This window comes from Rhodamnia argentea, chromosome 10 (genome assembly GCF_020921035.1).
Source record: "Rhodamnia argentea isolate NSW1041297 chromosome 10, ASM2092103v1, whole genome shotgun sequence".
In the NCBI taxonomy this organism is placed as follows: Eukaryota; Viridiplantae; Streptophyta; class Magnoliopsida; order Myrtales; family Myrtaceae; genus Rhodamnia; species Rhodamnia argentea.
Window position 1 is genome coordinate 20,359,476 of NC_063159.1, and position 17,360 is coordinate 20,376,835.

At 41.5% G+C, this 17,360-nt stretch overlaps 3 protein-coding genes across 5 annotated transcripts in view; all 3 read left to right on the plus strand.

Moving 5' to 3' along the window:
* The window catches only part of LOC115742339 (wax ester synthase/diacylglycerol acyltransferase 2-like), a 960-nt gene extending 449 nt beyond the window's left edge, over positions 1 to 511 (plus strand). Inside the window, exon 2 of the mRNA XM_030676568.2 lies at positions 142 to 511. Within this exon, the coding sequence (XP_030532428.1) occupies positions 142 to 489 (348 nt within the window). The 3' untranslated portion in view covers positions 490 to 511. The remainder of the gene's footprint in view (positions 1 to 141) is intronic.
* Positions 1 to 14,771, plus strand: part of LOC115742268 — a 24,835-nt gene extending 10,064 nt beyond the window's left edge. For 2 of the 3 annotated variants that reach the window (XM_048271872.1, XM_048271871.1), the window contains exons 2-6: positions 11,147 to 11,178; positions 11,472 to 11,591; positions 12,852 to 13,358; positions 14,011 to 14,154; positions 14,399 to 14,771. In XM_048271872.1, coding sequence (XP_048127829.1) covers positions 11,487 to 11,591; positions 12,852 to 13,358; positions 14,011 to 14,154; positions 14,399 to 14,497 — 855 coding nt within the window. In that variant the 5' untranslated portion in view covers positions 11,147 to 11,178; positions 11,472 to 11,486 and the 3' untranslated portion in view covers positions 14,498 to 14,771. Of the gene's footprint in view, positions 1 to 11,146; positions 11,179 to 11,464; positions 11,592 to 12,851; positions 13,359 to 14,010; positions 14,155 to 14,398 lie in introns of all 3 variants that reach the window. The other variant, XM_048271873.1, reaches the window with a different exon arrangement.
* On the plus strand, positions 2,561 to 5,438 carry LOC115742338 (protein BOBBER 1). The gene is made up of 6 exons (XM_030676567.2): positions 2,561 to 3,100; positions 4,162 to 4,334; positions 4,414 to 4,462; positions 4,604 to 4,770; positions 4,920 to 5,003; positions 5,095 to 5,438. The coding sequence occupies exons 1-6, from the start codon at positions 2,701 to 2,703 to the stop codon at positions 5,131 to 5,133; spliced, it is 912 nt and encodes a 303-aa protein (XP_030532427.1). The 5' UTR covers positions 2,561 to 2,700; the 3' UTR covers positions 5,134 to 5,438.
* Positions 14,772 to 17,360: the final 2,589 nt, after the last annotated feature.

A 17,360-nucleotide genomic window follows, 5' to 3' on the forward strand; every position in this document is an offset into this window, starting at 1 on the left:
GATAAGAGAGGATTCTAAGATTTGTTTGCTCATCATATCACTTTTTAGTTAGCACAATCAAACAAGCATTGTCTCTCTGCTTGTATAGACACGTTGAAACATGATGATCAATGTCAACATGAAAGAGAACTGTTGAATTAGGTCATGGATGACGAAAAGCGAGGGGAGATGAAATGGCGGAAAACCAAGATCGATGTGGATAACCACGTGATCGTCCCGCGTATAGACTGTGACAACGTCGAATCTCCGGACAAGTTCGTGGAGGACTACGTTGCGAACCTCACAATGAACCCCATGGACCTGTCCAAGCCACTTTGGGAGCTCCAACTCCTCAACCTATCGACCTCCGATGCCGAGGCAGTCATCATCCTCTGCACTCATCACTCCATCGGCGACGGCGCATCCCTCATGTCCTATCTCTTCGCCAGCTCTCACCAGAAACCATCTCTGCCTCATAAGTCTTCACTTAAGGACAAGAAAGAAATCTAGAACGTCGGTTTTCGCAAGAGGATGGGGTCTCAGCGACGGTTCCTCAACATGTGTACCAGTTTATGATTTTTTGTAGTCAAAAAATTGTTCAAGGTAAATTTGTCACATGTGTACCGGTTTGGGATTTATTGTGGTAAAAAATAGTTTGGGGTAAATTTGTCGGAGATATTCCAGTTCGGGATTTTTTTTTTTATAAAAAAATAATTTGAGGTAAATTTATCATAAGTATATCGGTTTGGGATTTTTCATGATATTAATCCTAATTTTTAATACACTACTTTTTTATTCTATGTACAATTACAATCTAAATATCAAGACATTTCTTAAAAGGTATACTTCTTAAGTGTATTGTGGCGCACGTTAGAGAAGACCCTTAGCTATTAGTTGTGATTTATTTCTTTCAAATAATAAGAGAATGTGAAAAGATAAAAACTTCTATTTTAGGAACTAGTTTGAAAGTTAAAAGGATATATCACATTTTAAAAATATACCGATATCTTCTAACTAATAATTCTTCTTTTAGGAGGAACAACAATAGTAGAATGAAACGAGTTTTGGGCTTAATAAACTTACTAGTCTTCAGGCAAACGTGTTCATGATTAGTTTTCAGTTCTTATGTAACATAACAAATAGATAAGAAAATTCGTAAATTCAATTGGAGGGTGATTAAATGAGGGAAGCATTCTAAACTATGTGAAGTTAGTTATTGCACTGTAAGAACAATTGAGGAATTTTTTTTTATCGGAAAAAAAAAACCATTTATTAATCGGGATAATGCTCGCGAGGTATATATAGAAGGCTTTCAAGCCTAGCAAATTTCAAATAACTGCAGAAAAAAGCAAGTACCGGAAAGCAACTATCAAAGTACATTTTGCAGCTAGAAGCAAACTCTCATCTTTCAAGAACAAATCTTTCACCGTAAACATTGGGCGGATCGCCAAATTCAGTGATGAGTACAAGTCGAGAACTCCCGCACCATTTGCAACGGCTTTCTTCCTAGTTATATCGCGAATATTTTAGATAAACCTCTTAAAGAATTAGAGGGACTAGTATACTACGATGTGTGGTTTGATTGAAATTCTGATTTTACTGATTCGAAATGAGAAGCTGTCATCCCGATCAATCGAATTGGGATGCCGGTAAGCATCCGGGTTCGACGTCCTCATCACCTAGACCGAAAGAACACGGATCAAATACCTGAAAGGAACTCCCGGATCTATACCTAGATCTAATTCGAGAGAATAAAATCCCCAAAATCTAGGCTAAATTTAAAATGGGAGAGGACAACGGCCTAACCTCAAAGAGTTTATGGTGCCACATCACAAAATGGATTTTAACAAGTGCATTTTCTTAGTGTAAAGTGGATAGTTAACTCCTCGAAAGCTTTTTGACAAAAAAAAAAAAAAAATTCCTTTGAAGCTGAAATTGCCTAACAATTGGAGTAACAGGTGCATAATGGTTAAATAGGAAATCTAAAAGTGAGACAAAATCTAATTTTGACTAGAGCTCTTTAATATATAGATTGATATAAAATGTGTAATATAGGATTATGGTACCGTACGCTAAATAAGGGCATGTCCGTAAACAGAATCAAAATGTATTTCTTATTATCTCGACAAAATGTAAACTATTATCCAAATTTCAGAAAATTATAAAAATAAAGAATATATCAATTACGTGTCAACACTTGATTGTTACGCAAATTTTATGATTTTTGGATTAGAAAAAAAAGTGGCGTAAGTGTGTGAGCGGCTAGATTCAAATTAAACAAAAAAGTAAAAAGTAAAAACCGATCCAAACAAGCCTAGATAATCGAATGATAATTTTTTTTTAAAATGAACATACATTTATATACTACGATTAACCATATGTTTTTAAAACCAAGCTTGTGCGATGATAATGTGGACGTAGATTAGAACTAGAGGGCGCAAGTTGATGTAATTGCAATATTTTGGAAACTTAGGCGGCGCTTCGTAATTTCAATAAAGTTGGAGGACTTGACAGCAAAACCACAACCTTCTGGAGTTCTCCACGAAGACGAGCGATTCAACGAAGGTCGTCAAAACCCCTTCAATTTCTTCGCCCAAACCCTTTAAAAACCCCCAGAAATCATACCACTCTCACTCTAACACGCCGAGCCGAGTGTGGCGATCCGATTCGCAGAGTGCGCGAAGGGCAATCTCGATTCGATTTCTCCAGAGCTCACCGTCCATGGCGATCATCTCCGACTATCAGGAGGAAGAAGAGAAGCGACCGGAGGCGAAGCCCTCGGCCTCATCCTCCTCTTCTTCCGCGGCGGAGTTCAGCGCGAGATTCGATCCGTCCAGCCCGCTGGGGTTCATCGAGAAGGTCTTCGAGTTCGTCGCCGAGCGTAGCGATTTCCTCGCGAAGGAGACGGCGGAGAAGGACGTCGCGGCGGTGGTGAGGGCTGTGGGGGAGAAGCAGAAGCAGAAGCTGAAGCAGGTTGAGAGGGAGAAGGAGAGGGAGAGGGAGAGTGCGGCGGCAGCTGCTGCTGCTGCGGCGGCTAAGAAGGTAGATGAAGAGAAGAAGGTGCAGGAGGTGGAGATGAAGGATGCAGAGGAAGAAAAGGAGAAGAAGAGCGGAGCTACAGGTAAGAGCCTTTATTTTTCTTGTGATTGTCGTAATTTGTTGCTTGCTACGTACGAAAGCGATGAATGCCTGTCGAGACGCTACTGCAGTTGAGATGTCTGGGAGATTAGATGAGAAGTACAATGGTAGGAAGATTTGTATGGTGATCGCTCTTGATGTGGCTCTTTTCTTCCGCTCCAGTAAGGCTGTGATGCTTCTGTGATGTTTTTGTGGTCATCGTCATCTATTTAGCTCGTATGTTTTCTCTGGTTGGTTATTCAATGGTGATGGGCAGGGAAACTGTTTCATTCTATTATGCTATTGGTTTTGTGCTCCTTTGTTCAGCAATCTGAACTCTCCCAAATAATTACATTTCTCTCGTGGAGATCTCTCCTATAATCTGTTTAAGCGTGCATTGGCTTAGTCAAGTACTCTAGTGATGGAATGTTTGCTGTAAGCTTCTAGCTTTTGGTTTTGGAGATGTCTTCTTATTGCAGTGTTTGGTTCTTGCAAGTTGTCTGGTGTGCTTATGCTTGGTTGTGTCTCCCTTTTTCGTTGGAATTAGCAAAAGAGGCTAATTTGCCAGTGTTATCTTGTTTTTCTTGTCATTCAAGCTGGAAAGCTATGAGATCTGATTATGGGTCAATTGTAATCATAGAATGTCTCATTGTTTTGTGGCACTTAGCCATTGGTTAATTCCCTTCAGCCTTTGGGGTTTAGCAAACTGTGGGAAGAAAAAATTAGGGCTCATAAATTAAAATTGTCAAAGACCAATTTAAAAGTGATAACTTGACCACCTCACCATCATCGTGTGATGTGGACCAATAGTTATGACTTTGGCAATCCCCATCCCCAAAATGTGAACTGAGCCTGATTTTAGCTCTTGCATTGAGTACGATTCAAATAGCTTTAGCTGAGATGACCAGTTAGGTTACCCAGTGTGCTTTGGAAAGGGCAGCTCTATAAGGGACTGTCTTGTTATGATTCCTTTTACGAGGCGGATGCATATGTTTAAAAGATATATTGTATAAAATATGCCATGTTGCTGCCGTAGCTGCTCTGACATTGTTTCTGGTTGAACAGTGCCAAACAAAGGCAATGGCCTTGATCTTGAGAATTATTCCTGGACTCAGACTCTGCAGGAGGTTACCATCCATGTTCCAGTTCCTAAGGGTACCAAAGGAAGGTTTGTGGTATGTGACATAAAGAAAAACCACTTGAAAGTTGGACTCAAGGGTCAACCTCCCGTCATAGAAGTGAGTGTGCTACTTTGAGTTTATTTAATCTGCTTGCTTTATTTAGGTATGTCTTTTGACCATGTCTGATTACTTGCAGGGGGAGCTTTTCCAGACTGTCAAGCCTGATGATTGTTACTGGAGTTTAGGTATGTAGTGGATTGAGTCAAGAATATCACAGGCTACGTGAATTCAAACACAAACAAGAATGATATGCCTCCTGTTGTTAAGTGAATAAATAATATGGTTATGCCTATGTCGCGTGATCATCTTAACGTTTGAATCTACAGAGGACCAGAGTGCGATCTCCATTCTCCTGACCAAGCACAATCAAATGGAGTGGTGGAAATCTTTGGTGAAAGGGGATCCTGAAATCGATACTCAGAAGGTAGAACCAGAGAATAGCAAATTGTCTGACCTGGACCCAGAAACTCGACAGACAGTTGAAAAGATGATGGTAAGTAGCTCTCTTTCTTGAGCTCCTCCAGGGTATTAACATAATAAACACACATTGCATGTATTACGTTGTAGATGAGCACAATGCTGGTGGCCTTGGAGTGTTTGTCTTGCAAATGCAGTACTGACATTTTGCTTTTAACTTATCAGTTTGATCAGAGACAGAAGGCAATGGGTCTTCCTACCAGTGATGAGATGCAGAAACAGGATATTCTAAAGAAGTTCATGGCAGAGGTGCGCATTGGTCGCTTTTCTTATAATTCATCGATCTTGTATGTGTAAATTAACATTGCTAATTCCGTGTCTCTGGCAAACTCTCTTGCAGCATCCAGAGATGGACTTCTCAAGAGCAAAGATTGCATGAGGGGGGGTGTTCAACTGCTGCTTCTGTAGCTTGAATTATACTATGATCAAAGATGCGTGGCTTCTAACTTCTCAAATCTGGAAGCATTTGGATGTTTACTTTGGGCACAGATGGCCGAGCTTGTTCAGTTATTTTGGTGGTTTTGACTAGGGTTTGTGGTTTGTGGTTTACAATTTTCTTTCTTCCTGATGACTGCTGAAAGAAGTTGCTACTGTGAAAACACTAATGAAGAATCAGTCTCGGTTGAGCACAATCTAGACATAATTTCAACATGGTCCTCACAAACAGGGCATATATAAGGTGGTCTAGCAGTGTCTAGCCGAAATTCGTATCCTCGCTGCTGCCATGACTTAAGGATCGTTCAGTGCCCTCCTAGGGCAGATTGTTCAGAACGAATGCAATTACAGTTTTCAAATAGCTCTCCCTGCATATCATAGCAAGTAATGGCTGGTCTGTCTTACGGCAATCCTGTAATATTTTGTTCTGTCCGGCTAACGAGCGTCCTGGAGCATGTTAGCGGAGGAGATATCATAATGCACTAGTTGTCACACTTTGAAGTTTAAGCTGTGTAAATCATATAATAGAAAGGATTTTACATGTTTCGATCGGAGTCTACTTACCAAATACAAGCAAGGCCAAGCTGTTGATAGGACGCACTCTGGAATTTGCCCGGCATTCTTTTACCTTTTTTTTTTTTTTTTTTTTTTTTGTGAAAAAAGGAGTAAATTCTGGACGTTAGATTAAGCCCGCCTTTTCAATTCAGTCCAGATTTACTTAGCCAAGGCAAAAGTTGGAAAAAAGAATTTGTTTTCAGTTCCCCAGAATATTCCGTTTATTCTAATTGAAATTCCTTCAGGAGTCCCAGTGGTTAAATGATGATCGCGCATAAGCAGTCGAATATCCCTTGCTCTTGGACCGACTATAGTATAAGCAGTATTGATACGTGACATGACATGACATATCGGCATTTTTTTTTCTAACTGGCTATATGACTTAAGTATATATGTTTTTGATAGATTTATATTTTGACTCTTAATACATTGAAAATGCATAAAATTGATCTCGCGAGCGTCGAAATGACGCGTTGAGATGTGGACTCGCGTGTCGTTGGCGTGTCTTGAGCGCCAATCACATGTTGGTCACACGTTAGTGAGTGTTAGAGTGCCCGACACGCGTCCGACACGACACGTAGGCCTTCGGAGAGTGTCGGTGCTTCCTAGCCATAATTATGGTCATGACGTAGTGTCGATATTCTATGCATTGTGCCCCCAATCCTTGAATCCAGCACAGACCCATGTTCTTGACCATATGTTTCCCGTCCGAATCACTTTAATGGAATCAAAGTCCGTCAAATAAAGTAACTAAGCATAGATACTTCACAATCAACAGCTAAAATCATCACTAAGAACCATTTACTTTACGTGTACTTTTGAAAAGTAGCATTAAATACAGAATGATGGAAGAAAAAAAATCAAGCAAAGCCGGCTACGGCACTTGTTTAGGGTAGAAACAATACCAAATTTTACTCGACCCCCTCATTCTGCCGATTATTCGATTCACATGTTATTCGACCCAAAGAAGCATGACTATGAACGATTGGGGGGTTGGGGGGGAAATGCGTGCGCTTTGTCTTTTCAGTTTTTAGGTAAAGCCATGGCGGCCCCCCACAAACCAGAATTCGTCACTTTCGGGAGAGTGTTCGACTCGGTTTTTGCATCAATTGGAATCTGAGAATATTATCTTCTTTTTCACTCACTCTCTCTCTCTCTCTCGCGCTAAAACATGCTTTGGAACACAAGACGACGGACCCTCCCATTACTGTAATTCGGCTTTTCTTGAGGGTCCGTCTCCGTTTATTCGAAGGAAAAACGTTGCTGGAAAAATTATTTTTCGACATTTTGGATGGCGGAAAACTAATTGATGTACGGAAAAAAAAGGTTTTTAATAGACTGAAAATAATAAATTTGGATAAAACGACTTCCCTTCTGGCAAAAGAGGAAACCGCCTTCCCGATAAACGGTGTAAAGTACATTTAAAAGAAGAACCCTCAAATTATCAGAGGGAGAAGATTACGTCTTCTATACACCAAGCCCGAAACACTCGATCTGGCTCGCTTTTTGTTCCTTCCGAAGTTACCCCTGAAGAAATGGAATTAAGAATATACAATTCGAGCACCTCCCTTCCTCCAATCAAAGCATGAACTGCTATCCTCGCTCATTTCCCTTCCGCTCAAAATAGCTGCTTCTTCCATTCTCGAGGCAACTCTCAAGGTAGCAAGTCTTCCTTTTTTTTTTTTTTTTTTTTGTCCGCAACTTTGATCGAACCATGGAGCAAAGTGGGAACACTAGAGGTGGTCACGCGCCGTGAACTGCCAGTTCCGGTTCGTGGCCACTATGGAACCGGAACCGGGGTGGGGCCCGGGGGAGAGGGAGGGAGGGAAAGAGCTGGTTTGGAACTCGTCCCCGAACCGCTAGTTCCGGGCCAGTTTCTAATTTTTTAAAATCGGAATCGGCCTATGAGGGATCGGGTCGGGCCGGTTCCGGTTCGGAACCGTCGGTCCCGATCAACAGACCAGTTCCGATTCTTCCACGGGCTGGTTTCGAGCTTAAATCGGTCCGTGGCCATGTCTAGGGAACCTTTTAGCCAAAAGAGAAAGACACGAATAGGGACAGAAAAAGAGGTCTACCCATTCTCTTCTCTAGGCAAAGCAAATGGAGCCTTCTGCATAGAAAGGGAGAGACGGAAGGATGATTTGATGATTGATTGATCGGGGTACGTTCCTCCTCCGCCACTAAAAGCTCAGTCGCCCACTCCTGATTTGGACCTTTTTCCGAAACCTCGGCATCTCTCCCTTGGTCGTTTCCATTCCACCCCGCCCCCCCCAAAGGGAAATGAACTTTGGGAACAAAAAGAACCGTGCGCTAGTAATGTTTTCCCGTTGGAAAATAGCACGTTCGCGATTCAATAATCGACGCTAGCCGGAACGTAGAGCGCCGACATCTCTCCGAAGAGACGATATAGAGGGGAGATCGCTCTAAGAAAAGGCCGAGTACCGGAGGAAGACAAGAGCCCCGAAAGAACATGATGATTGCTAGAGGTGAGCAAGACGGACCGATCAAATCGGGAACCGATCGCCTGGATTGGTTCTCGGTTCCCGGTTCTGTAAAATTGAAACTGGTGAGTTTCGATCCGGTTCCCGATTCTAAGGGGAACTGGATCCAACCGATTATTTTTTATTAATTTCTTATTTCTTAAATGTAAATCAAATAGTACATAGGTCGCTTCTTTTTATTTTTTTTTATTGAAAACCTAATTTTAACTAGTATATTAAAATTAAAATCCGTATTGCTCACTTCTATTGGACTGTTAGGAAACTAGACCAACTTGGATGATTTGGTTCATGGTCATAGAAACTAGGAATTGGTCTGGTTTCGATTCCTGGATGGGATTGGACCGAACTAAGAATCGATTACGTCTAACTATCACAGTCCATACGCATGTTTTACGGCAATGATCGCAGAAGCCGCTAATGTTTTCCGTCATCGGATGCTAATTAGTCTATTAAATGTAGGACGTCTAATCCTACGGCAAAGAACCAAAGTGCCTTCGACATTAATGTCCAGAGAAAATGGCAGGAGCTCTTCCACGAGTTTGATGAGAGCGGGTCGGTTCCATTCCATTCCATTCCATTCCTTTGGTCGGCTTAAGAAGTTCCAACCCTTCTTGGTGGCCGCCAAGTGTCGTGACTCTGGCTAAGCCATCTGGAATGCAATTAATGCCTCCTCGTTATATGGACATGGGAAAATTGAACTCGTTCATCTACACAGAGATAGAAAATTATATTCAACTAGAGGCTGATTTCGCCAGTCTCCCAACGAGGAGGCGGGCTAGAAATCTCGAGAATTATTTTATGTCATTATGAGGCCGACCCTAGAGCCTCTCGATTCCTTCAAAAAAAAATTTCGTTTTTACGAAATCTTAGCTTACAACTTTTCGTTAAATCACGTAAGGACATGTCTAGATCCACGTAAAGATAGAAAATTGCACGCATTTTATGAAAATGAAAGAACCTATGGAGCTTTCCCTTATTACAAGTTTAGTCTTGTCCCATGAGCCATCCCAAACGTGTATATTTATCCTCCTCATACTTGCCCAAAAGGGATTTGGATCACCTAATATTGGGATTTTCGTGACATTACTCAAATCAGGCCGTTCAAATGAAAATGGACGGCCTGATTTGAGTCACGTCATGTGTTGAAAGGGATGAAAAAAATATAAGCGGGAATTTTTTTGGGGTTTGAAAAATTTTGAATCCCAAACGTGTCTCAAATCGGTCTATCAATTTTCATTTGGACGGCCCGATTTGAGTAATGTCACTCATGTCACGGAAATCCCAATATTAAGCTATCCCGACCTGCCCAAAAGAAGAATTATTTGCTTTTTCCTCTTTTCTTTGGCATTGTTTCTACTTACACAAACGTCTCATTTACGTTTGAAATTCGATTTGAACTTTTCTTCGTTCGCTTTACAACCCAACTGGCCAAATGTTCCTCCCATGGCTTCTCTTTTTTGCAGTATTTGAAAAGATCTAGATGTTGACAAAACTAGTTCTTGATCGAAATATTCCGGAGTGGCTTTCCCCATTTTCTTTGTGGTTTCCCCGATTTCAATATGTTTCTAACAATGTCATGGACAACCCTAAAGTGACATTAAAGCAAAGATGCCACACGTAAAAGCAACCAACTAAAATGTGGCCATTCTCAATAAGATTACAAAAGGACCTTTTGTCTAGAGCTCTTCTTCAGAATGCCCAGTACACGAACGACGCGTGTCGAAAACCGATGGCAATAAAAGAAAAGAATGAGATCGGGGCGACCGACATGGAGGCTCGATTTCTTTCATAAAAAACGAGTAATTTGAAAAATATCTTCCTAAAAATAATAAATATTGTTTAGATATAAATTTTTGTCGATAATGCAAACATGTTTCATCCACTAATTATTTCCAGCGGGATAAGAAATCAATTTTTTTTAATTTTTTTTCAAATCATTAATTTTTCGAGAAATAAATGGTGCCGAAAAGTCTTTCTTTTTAAGGTATTGTTTAGCCCCAGCCGAAAAGCCATAACTCCATGCATTAGATTTAGGATGGAACACCCGTTACAGTGAAGAAAATACACTATGAACTCAATCTTTACAATTACAACGGTGTACACGTTCGTCAAACTGGCCATACGCCTGCAACAAGAGAAGAATCTCTTGCGGCTCGATGGTGTGAACTGTACTTCCCGTCTCCATTTTTGCTGATCATCATTACTTGTCAGACTTAAATTTTGTTCTTTTGCCTTGTGACTTTTGAGATGGAGAAAAGGACAAACGACATGAGGTCGACACGCCTTAAAAAATAATGTGACATTGGCGCTTGAATCCAAACTGCAAATTGTGGAGGAACAGCTCACTCCACCTCTAATGGGAATTTGAATAATCTCCTTTCTTTTTTGGTCAATGTGGAAAGCAGAATCATTCTCTCTTTCTTTCATCTCACCTCTCGTTTTGTTTAGTGTTTTCTTTTGCCCCTTTTCTGCGGCGATCTCTTGAGCAAGAAGACCAGTTGGCGGGCTTTGCATGGCGGTGCTTCAAGCATTCCAAGTCCAAGCTCTTGTGAATTGAGTGTGAAGACTGAAGCAAGCGGCTGGGGCTTGTTAGATGGTGTCTTGATTCGGCTGTGGTAGCTTTAACTCCTCCTGGAATTCTGACATGTTCATGTTGATGTTGATGCTCTTATGCCAACACAAAAGAGAAAATGTCAGATAATGAGACAGAAAAAGGAAGGAGGAAGTACAGAAATTTGACTGACCCGAATAGTCATTGCACCCAACACGTCCCTCTCAGCCCTCACTATCTCGCTGATGCATCCATCTGCGGAGCAAGTTGCAATAAAATATCAGGAAGTCCAGAGGTGAACTGTGAAGCAAATGTTCAATGTCAAAACAAAAGAGAAAGTGCTTGATAAGAGAGAGAGAGAGAGAGAGAGAGAGAGAGAGACAAGGAGGGGGGACAGTTGCATTATTAAAACTGTTCGTCCCTTTTCCCCTGTTTTGTCCACATCCTATAAAAACCCTTATTTTAGACAATCCCCAAGCACCCCCATCATGAACCCATCAAAGTCTCTACTCATCATGGCGTATTTATAAGAGGCTGGTCTATCGTGTAGTTGCCGTCCACTCGCTCTGACAGTTCCCACAGCACATCAAGAAGAAGAAGAAGAAGAAGAAGGCACTCCTTGATTGTTCGAATTGTGTTCTTGTTTCTGTAGTGTGCGACGGGAGAGGGAGATAGCGAGCGAGAGGGAGAATGTATGCAGAGACTGGATTGTTGTTCCCTTGCTTCCAGAATTTCTACCCAGAAGTTCAGCAGCTTGAAGAGTTCTATAGAGCTCAGAAATCAACTTCTTCTCTGGTACTAATCTCTCTTCGTCTCTCTCTTTCTCTCACCATGTATATGAATGTCTATGAACATGAATTTCTTGATGTTCTGGCCCACTACTAGTGATTGGGTTAGATGGGTTTCTCATTCCTGTCCTCAAGAATCTGTTTCCATTGCTAGTGCCATCTTGCCATAAGAGGTAGTGGTAGGGGGATTGAGGGACGAGAAGGTGTCTTCAGGTGACCTAATGATTGTTCTTGATCCATATCTCTAATTTTTAAACGTGAATTTGTCAGAGGAGCTTTGGTCGAAGAAGAAAACAGAGGAGATAGGTTGCTTTGCATGATTTTTTGATGATTTCTGGACGCAAAGCAAAGAAGAACCCCAGTTAATTACTCCTGTATTCCTTCACATACTTAGCCCTAAACTGGAGACCAAGAAAGTAATAGGCTAAGTTGATGATTGCAAGCATAAAAAGGATACCTTGCTGGATATCCGTGGTGAACAGATTTAGTTAATTGGACTGTTGAACTCAAAGAAATGGGAGGAAGGCAACTCCTTGGTCCTTCTGATTTCAGTGGCACATAACATGACTATGGGAAGCGAATTTGAGCAGAGAATTTGAAGCGCGTTCACACTTTTTATTTCCGAATAGATGCTTCCTATAACTTATCTCAAATTGTTTTTATTTTCTGGTTGAGTGATTTCTGAATTTACACTTGTGCGCTCTTTCTTGTCCATTAAAGACAGTTGATTTATGTTTGCAGCAAGGAACGTTTAATGAAATTTAGGGATGTTGAAATCTTTCTAGTTTCTGTTAATTGCTTAGATGACCGAACAAATCAATATTGAGGTCCGTAACACGATTAGACTGGTGTATGGGGATATGCAGCATGTGGGGATCCTGTATAAGAATATGGGTTACAGGTGAGATCTACGAGTAATTGGCTCGCATATACCACGTTGTGGCTGCATGACAACTCCTAGTTTAATACTACAGTTTCACTTGCTTATATGGTAGTTCAGTCTCTGCTAATTCCTGACTACTTGTGAGTTGTTAGCCTTCTATTACTTTGCGTGTGCTTTGTTGTTGCTGCATACAGATTCCCATTTACGCTCTAATCTTAACTTATTTCTTTTCCTGACTCAATCTGTACCAGTCGTTTCTCATTCATCTGTAGTTCTTTCTGAGAAGTCCTTGTCTGTGAATTGTCAATCTGCTTGCATAATTCCTCTGATTTCCATTTTCTCTGAATTCTATTCTGATTTTATTCTTTTCGATGCCCCTCACAGGGTAACGTGGTTCAGGGCTCCACCATATCAGAATATGACCTCGGTGGGGCAGGGGATCTATTCAAAGCTCCAGAGCCAATAATTGAGGTGCCAATTGCAAGGCTTGATCCCATGACCGCAGCCATCTCAATGATGTCTGGCCCGGAAGATGTCATTTCCTCTCAAGGCGTCAAAGCCAGTGATATCGTATCACTTCAGGGCGAGCCACTCTTGAGTGAGGTTTTCTATGAGTGTAAGAAGGATCTCTTAGCAAAAGGTGCAATCGGTGCCTCAATTGCAAATTTCATGGAAATGAAAGTTCCTCTGATGAGTATTGATGAGAACCAATCCCAAGAGAACAATTTGCCTCCCCAGGTACCATTCCCCAAGTGTGTTAGCTCGGGAAGTCTGAGTTCCATGGGAATCATTAGTGGACTGAGGCCAAGTTTCCTCGATTTCGCCGAGGTGGACTTTAGAGATGGAACGGCATGTGGAATGCGGAGGGCATTTAGTGAAGGAGATATAAAGGTCAAGTTCGATTGTTTTGTAGTATTTATGAGCTTTTCTCAGTGGAATACCCACATCTATTCCTCAGTTATTGAAGTACTATGTGACTATTTCACATTATACAATTTTGATTATGCATTACGATTTGGGGTTACTCGAAAACGTTTGCTCTCATCATAACAACTAGCATTTCTAATTTAATAAAGAGAATAGACATCGAATGCTTTAAATAGTTTGAGATTCTTACTTCTTAGTAAAGGTGGGTTGGCTTCACTCTTCCTGTCAACTGGTGTATCATCTTACTAAAAGCATAGAGATCAGTGTCTATTTTCGGGCCTTTTGTTTGTGTGGACAGGTGGACATCATACCTAGCAACAAAGATAGTTCTCAGTTTATCGTTGTTGCTGACATTATTCATGGAGATCCTAATTCCTTTCCTCAGCATAGTTAACCTCCAGTTCAGTGAAATCAAGTCGATATAAATGTCTGTGTTTTAATTTTTATGTCATCGCATCTCTGTAGCTTAAGCTGCCAAATCTTATCAGTTATCTACCAGTATGACTGCATTTTATGTGATGCATTATCCAATTCTAAAAGCTGCGAAAATGTCAACTTTCATAGATGCTAAAACCATACGAAGCCTTGTCATTGACACTTGTGATTTTGATGACAGACCCTTGATGGTGGTAATGTGGGATTCCAATCTCCACTTCAGCAGCCAATACTTAACAGCAACAACACCTCCGAAGGACGCTGGGAAAAGCTTTCTAGATACAGAAACAAGAAGAGCAAGAGGAACTTTGGCAGGAAGATCAAGGTAATGTGTTGTTCGCAAGACTCATTTCCAAGCAATCTAATGCCTTTTCATGTCTAAGAAAAAGGTGAAGACGTCATTTCATTTTGCGTGATACTTGTCCTCATCATTATCTGCTTTTCTGGATAACATGTTGGAGACAAAATCCGCATCATCTTAGTGTTATGTGACTAGGCACTGTAGTGCATTTGTTTATTCCGAACCTTTCAGGCGATTGGGTCACCGATCACATAATGTTATTTTACAGTATGCTTGCAGAAAGGCTCTCGCTGATAATCAACCAAGGTTCCGAGGAAGATTTGCGAAGATGGAAGAGTCAGACACTTCAAAAGGCAATAACTGTTAACAAGTCGGACTTAGAAGTCGCGACAATCTAAGATAGACAGATGAAATAACAGATCAAGATCAGTGGCCACCCTCTCAGAGGCTGACTCGGTCGAGACTTGAAATGACTACTGGAGGATTTTAGGTTTAATTTCTTATCGATTGTCGTCACTTGTTAGTAGACTTAAATGGCCAAGTTAGATTTGTACATGGTGAGTGTTGAATAAAAGGTAAAGCCGAGAAGAATGTATTCGACATGTTTGATAATGTTAATAAGAGCAGTGTTATTTGGTTTCGTTGGATTCATCTGTAGCTGATCGTGTTGGTGCTCTATGCTCCAAGCTTTTAGAGGGTTCGGCGATCTAAGTTTTCTGAAGTTCATCTGCATTAGCAAAATCGTGTCACATTGCTGTGCTTTCAATTGAATGCATGTCCCTCCTGATATGGCCATAAGTTCCTTGAATGGTCAGCCAAAAGGTAATTTGATAGAATGTCTTTGAGGCATATTGCAGCTGAATTCATGAAAGCAATAAGAAGAAGTCGGATATGTCTCGACACTGTAATTGTGATCAACCCAGTGCGGCGCTTAAACCTTCATAGTGTCGAAGCGGGAATAAAAATTGGAATTCATCGCTAACTTTTTCACTCTGTTCCCAGATTAAGGAATGTCAGAACAGTACATTAGCAAGTTCTAGGAACAAAAACAGGGGAAGGTGAGTTTTAGATTTCAATGTACTAGTATTGTCTGGTCAGGTATTGCACTCCCCGTTCCAAGAAAAAGAGAGAATCGTTGAAAGAATCAGATGCGCGAAATCTGACAGTGATAAAGCGATTTAAGTTTTCGCCTTTTTTTAAGTTTGATTCCTCCTCGACCATTATTTCGAAAGTCAAACCACGAGCAACCCATGACTCAAAATCTTCCAGGAGGCATGACTGGTTTGTCTAGAAAGGAGCAGTTCCAAAGTCGGTTCGGAACCAAACCGTTGGAATCGGTTCTTCAATTTGTGAAACCTGGAACGTACCATTCATATCCTGAAACCCCAAAATCCACTTATATTCTTAATTGGACGATTGAAGTGAAGTACCTTTAATAACCTCAATTTGTTGCTACAATTCATAACACATGAAACATTAATAAATTAAAAGTCTTAATAATGAATATTATCGGAAATGAAAGGTCGGACTAACGATTCCAAATTACACACTCATCGTTGAAAGTCATAAAATATCGCAGGACCTCGCGAAGACATAAAAAAAACACAAAGAGTTAATAAAGATTCCAGGCCCGTCGAAATCAATTCTTCAACTTTTGAAACTTGAAACCTATTAGGCATGTTCTAAAACTTGGAAGCAGGCCCACCCCAGGGTTTGCCATTGCCTTCACTAGCAACGTGATTCGGTTTAGTACACTCAAAAGCCAATCCAGCCATTACCTTCCTGCAAGTCAGAGAAAAGAAAGGATCAGTGAATGAATACTGATCATGAGATTGACAGGGGACGTAATTCCCCCTCCTCTCTCTCTTCGCAGCTCCCTCTCTCTCTCTCTTTCTCTCTCTATGTGGTGGTTGTCCTACTCGTCTTTGGCTCCTCAACTGTTTGCCTGGTTGCTAACAGGATCGAATCGGCACTCCAATGCTCACGTTATTTGGTTGACAGCTACAGCTTTGAGCGCAGGGCGTCCTCCGACAACACAAGCCGAACCCGTTCCAATAGCCACCCAATGTCACTCGCCGTGTGTTCAACAGGAGAGCACGGAGGGCCGGCTTACAATCGCCACACGGCCGGAACAGTTTCAGGGGCATCCTGACGTAGGAGGACACGCCGTCACCGTCCTCTGTGCTCGCAGCCGCAGACACATATTGCCTCGTATCAAGAAGCAAGTTCTCTCTCGTGCCATGATCTTTCCTCTTGATAGCTCCGAACTTCACATACCGTTCCTGTAACATAAGATGACCAGTTCTGTAGTGCGAGTAGGTGGTGGATGAAGTACTATATATATATATATAGATATACACGCGCGCGCACTCGCACTCAAGTTTTGACCTTGACCCCTCCTCCTCTCTTGGGGTGAAACGTGCGAGACTTTGCTTCTTATAAATCAAAAGCGACCAATGATTAACCACGGAAACTCCTCGTCTCCCACCCGACACGGTTCGAGGATCCCCATGATCGGCCGACCTCAAAATCGATCTCACCGTACGGAGGCTCGTGATCTGGTCTCCAACATCCCCAATAAGAACTCTTGCTTTCGACAGCCGTGCTCTCGTCTTCTTCCAAGGTCTTGTCATGGCCAAACCCTCATGAAGCACCCGCTTCTCTCTCTCTCTCTTCCGTGTATCTATGATCCTAGTACATGACCCCCAATAACAAAAGAGGACGAAACGTTAAGCTCCGTTAAAATCGGCCGCAAATGACTAACTTTTCATAAATTTCGGCTTGTCGCTTAGAGTGGACGATGCCATTGAAGCAAAAGATCCAAGCTTCGACTCTGAGAGCACCCCTTTTCCCAAATGAAATTCAATAATTTATTAAAGAAGAAGAAGAAGAAGAAGAAGAAGAAGAAGAAGAAGAGGAGACGACCCATCTCGCGACTTAATCCGTTTGCTGAGGAAAAATCACACAAATTCAGTAAACTCGTCTACAAAAATCATGTACAGCGGGAGGAAAAAGATCGACTGATTCCGTCTAGTTATCTCGTCCGGAGTTCGGAATCTTCGAATTACATGCGAAACAATTTTTTCGGAATAATGAAGGATTCTCTAGTAGTCGCTTCGTCTAATCGAAACTCAGAAAACCTCCCCTGTTCAAGTTCGACCCTCCACGAAAGTGGGAAGAGGATAGCGTGTGACTCGACACGAGCCATTAATGAAGAAGAAAGACGCCAA

Excerpts from the sequence above, each read along its gene's own strand:
- LOC115742338 (XM_030676567.2), top strand. The coding sequence starts at position 2,701 with ATGGCGATCATCTCCGACTATCAGGAGGAAGAAGAGAAGCGACCGGAG. Across the intron at positions 4,463-4,603 it reads TGATTGTTACTGGAGTTTAG|AGGACCAGAGTGCGATCTCC; the intron begins GTATGTAGTGGA and ends TTGAATCTACAG. Across the intron at positions 4,771-4,919 it reads AGACAGTTGAAAAGATGATG|TTTGATCAGAGACAGAAGGC; the intron begins GTAAGTAGCTCT and ends TTAACTTATCAG.